The following is a 3,726-nucleotide window of genomic DNA, read 5'->3' on the forward strand; positions in this document are numbered from 1 at the left end:
CGATTTGCCTGGAATAATAATAATAACAATAATAATAATAATAATAATAATAATAATAATAATAATAATAATAATAATAATAATAATAATAATAATATACTCGAGATTTTTTTTAACAATTTAGATGCAAAAGAACATTCTATTTTCAAGGAAATGTTAACTTATTGAATATTTTAATATAAACTCTTTATTATTATACTCTTATAAAATTAATATTTTACAGTAAATCTTTTTATATTTACTTCGTAAGTCACAAAATGATACATTGTGTACATGTAAAAGGCTTGAAAGAGTAAATCCAGCATAGCTACGACCTCATTTTCATCTTTGCCATTTGTTGCGAATCCATATGTATATGCGACGAAATCTATCAATATAGAGAAGGAGGTGAGAAAGCTACCTATACCGTACAATTTATTTATCAGATTCGCACTATCGATGAGCACGCAATGTAAACAGCGCACGTCATAGATCGTGATTTCCCCTGACGATTTGATAACAGGTGACTGTGAAACGAAAGGTATTATCGTTTCATTCAGATGACGGAAACGTTGGCGTATCAAGTCCAAAAATATGCCAGTTATATAGATGCAATATGTGCCTACGGTAAATGGAACAACTTCTTCAAATATTATTTTTATTATTTCTATCGTTCCGTCCGCTACTTTGCTCCATATAGCGTAATATATCTTTCTAGCCAGATTGCCTGATGTTAACACAAAAAATAGCCATATGAATATGTGGTTGTCTTTTCTTTCGTGTCTTAATGCTCTCGCTCTGTCATCATACGTTTCTAGTTTGTTGGAAAACTGAAAATATTATCGCAAGTGATGTAATAAGTGTATTTGAATCTTAGCACATCTAATTATTTATTTTTTCACTGTTTACAATTATTTATATTTTACTACGATATTAGTATGAAATACTTAGCGGTTATTTACCATAACAAGATCTTGGTCCTGGAAAGTGGCCACCCAATTGTAAGGAATTAACGAGGCGATAAAAGCAGTAAACCGTAAGATAAGGAAAAATATAATCTTTGATTCACTTTCTTCTTTAAGCGATAGCACGTACATATCATAATAAAACACACCTGAGTATGCACAATGAATCAATATCCATGATGCACAATAATAACGGCCACAAGCACTTGGTTTTAATCGACCTTTTATTAATTTACACGAAAGTAAACCCATTATTCTATAGAGCATTGCTATAAACTTTAGATTTTGAAAAGGTGTCTGTAATGTCGATATCGTTTTTGGCATAGTAAAAAGAATGAAGCGTTGTTTCTGACACACCAACTTGATTAACAGCTTTCGATTAGTTATTTTGAACGACTACGCAACGCGCAACTGGACGATTCATATGACAATATAATGATTATTAGAAATTCTATGTAACTTATACATAAATATTTCTACATAAATTATTGTTTTATATAACTTTTTAAATTGTCTTTAATGCATCCGCACATCTTTCGATATAGCTGACACGCGTGACAAATTATAGATTAAAATAACGATAAAATGTTGATATGATCGCATCACCAATAAACGACAATACACATCTGTCATCTAGCATCTAGCATAAATCCATTTGCGCCATATCAGTTCACAATTAACTAGGATAATAAGTCACACCGCGCTCCTTTGTTATTTAAAAATAATTATTTTGGTTATTGATTATTTATTTCTTAAAAAATTTACACTTTTACTTTATATCTCTATTTTGTATCTAGATTAATAATATTAAATAAGTAAATAAATATATGTGAAATAATATTTTAGCATGACATAAATAGGATTATATTTTGTGTAAAATAATTAATTTGAATTATTTGGCACAAATTGATACAATAAAAATTTTGATTCGATTTGATTTCTCTTATACAGATTTCTGGTTTTGCATTAATATCATAAGATTTGTTATTATTAACCGCTAATAAATGATATCATATTATATACATACATATATTACGATATGAAATTTTTTGGGGCATAATCTTTTTTGATGATAAACTATAGCTTATTTTCAAATTTATAATATGATCAATACAAATGCAATTGCAGAAGAAATCATCTGAAACATAATAAAAATTTATGGACTGATATTTCAGAATAATTGGAAAGAGGAGAGAATCACATACTCCGAATCTTACCGAAAATATTATACCATAGTTAGATCTAGTACGAAGAATTCTGCAGCCGTGAAGATATATTTATTATGATAAAAATATAACATCATTTTAATTGTGTCCTGTAACAAATTACTTTTGTTAAATAGTTTATAATTTTGTTGCTAAACTGGTTAAAAAGGGAAAAGATAATCTATAAATTACCAGTCGACATTTGTTATTTTGAAATGGTACTCCATATTTTAGTAGGCAGTCTTCAACGCGATTTGCCTGGAATAATAATAATAAAAATAATAATATAATTAGAAATTGTTTCTTTTAATAATTCATATGTAATAATATGGAATATTCTATGTTTAAGGAAATATCAGCTTACTGAATATTTGAAAGAATCATTAAAAAATAATTTGACAGTAAAACTTTTTATATTTACTTCGTAAGTCGTAAATTGATACATTGTGAACAAGTAAACGCGGCTTGAAGGAGTAAATCCAGTGCATTTACTAGCTCATTATCAGTTATGCCGTCTGATACAAATTCATATAAACTTGACAATAAGACCATTTCTATCAACATAGAAAAGGCGATTAACATGTTGGCTATCTCGTACAATTTATTTACCAGGTTCGCACTGTCAATAAGCACACCATGCAAATAACGAACATCATAGACTGTGATTTCGCCCGTCGATCCAGTAACCAGTAACTGGGAAACGAACGGTATTATGCTCTCGTTCAGATGACGGAAACGTTGTCGTATCAAGTCCAGAAACACACCGGTTATATAAAGGCAATAGGTGCTCACGATAAGTGGAACGACTTCCTCGAATAGGGTCTTTACTATTTCTAGCGTTCCATCTGCTATTTTTTCATTAATACCGTTATATGTATATCTAATCAAATTGGCTGCTGTTAACACGAAAAATAGCCATATAAATTTGTTTTTATCTTTTCTTTCGTGTTCTAATGCTCTTGGCCTGTCATCGTATGTTTCCAGTTTGTCGGAAAACTGAAAAGATTACCGGAAGTGATATGTAATAAGTAATGTATTTATAAATCTCATATTTATTTCTTCAAACTTTACATTACTTTTAACTAATGTTTACGTATATATCTGTTTTTTAAAAATATTTTAATATATCTTTTTACTCTATACTATCTAAATATAAAATACTCTACGATTATTTACCTGGACGAGATCTTGGTTCTGGAAAATTGCCACACAATTGTAAGAGATCAACGTGACGAGAGAGATAGTAAATCGTAAAGTAAGAATATATAAATCCTTTGATACAGTTTTTTCTTCAAACAACTCAATGTATTTATTATAATAAAACATGCTCGAGTACGCACAATGAATTAATATCCATAACACACAATAGTAATAACCCCAAGCGCTTGGTTTCAGTCGACCTTTTATTATATTGCACGAAAGTAAACCCATTATTTTATAGAGCGTTGTTATGAATGTTAAATTTTGAAAAGGTGTCTGTAATGTGGATATCATTTTTAATATAGTAAAAAGAATGAAATTTTGTTTCTGACAGATTCACTCGATTAATTATTTTTATATTGCTACCTTATTAAATT

The 3,726-nt window shown here is 29.0% G+C and overlaps 1 protein-coding gene across 1 annotated transcript; it reads right to left on the bottom strand.

Moving 5' to 3' along the window:
* Window positions 1-209: 209 nt before the first annotated feature.
* Window positions 210-1,363, bottom strand: LOC114942303 (uncharacterized). The gene is made up of 2 exons (XM_029317637.2): window positions 942-1,363; window positions 210-809 (listed from the first exon to the last, which is right to left on the bottom strand). Exons 1-2 carry the CDS (start codon window positions 1,266-1,268, stop codon window positions 210-212), a joined length of 927 nt encoding a protein of 308 aa, XP_029173470.2. The 5' UTR covers window positions 1,269-1,363.
* Between the last annotated feature and the right edge of the window lie 2,363 nt (window positions 1,364-3,726).

This window comes from Nylanderia fulva, unplaced genomic scaffold (genome assembly GCF_048542155.1).
Source record: "Nylanderia fulva isolate GAGA-0341 unplaced genomic scaffold, ASM4854215v1 Scaffold57, whole genome shotgun sequence".
Taxonomy (NCBI): domain Eukaryota; kingdom Metazoa; phylum Arthropoda; class Insecta; order Hymenoptera; family Formicidae; genus Nylanderia; species Nylanderia fulva.

Excerpts from the sequence above, each read along its gene's own strand:
- LOC114942303 (XM_029317637.2), bottom strand. The coding sequence starts at position 1,268 with ATGCCAAAAACGATATCGACATTACAGACACCTTTTCAAAATCTAAAG. Across the intron at positions 810-941 it reads AGGACCAAGATCTTGTTATG|TTTTCCAACAAACTAGAAAC; the intron begins GTAAATAACCGC and ends TAATATTTTCAG.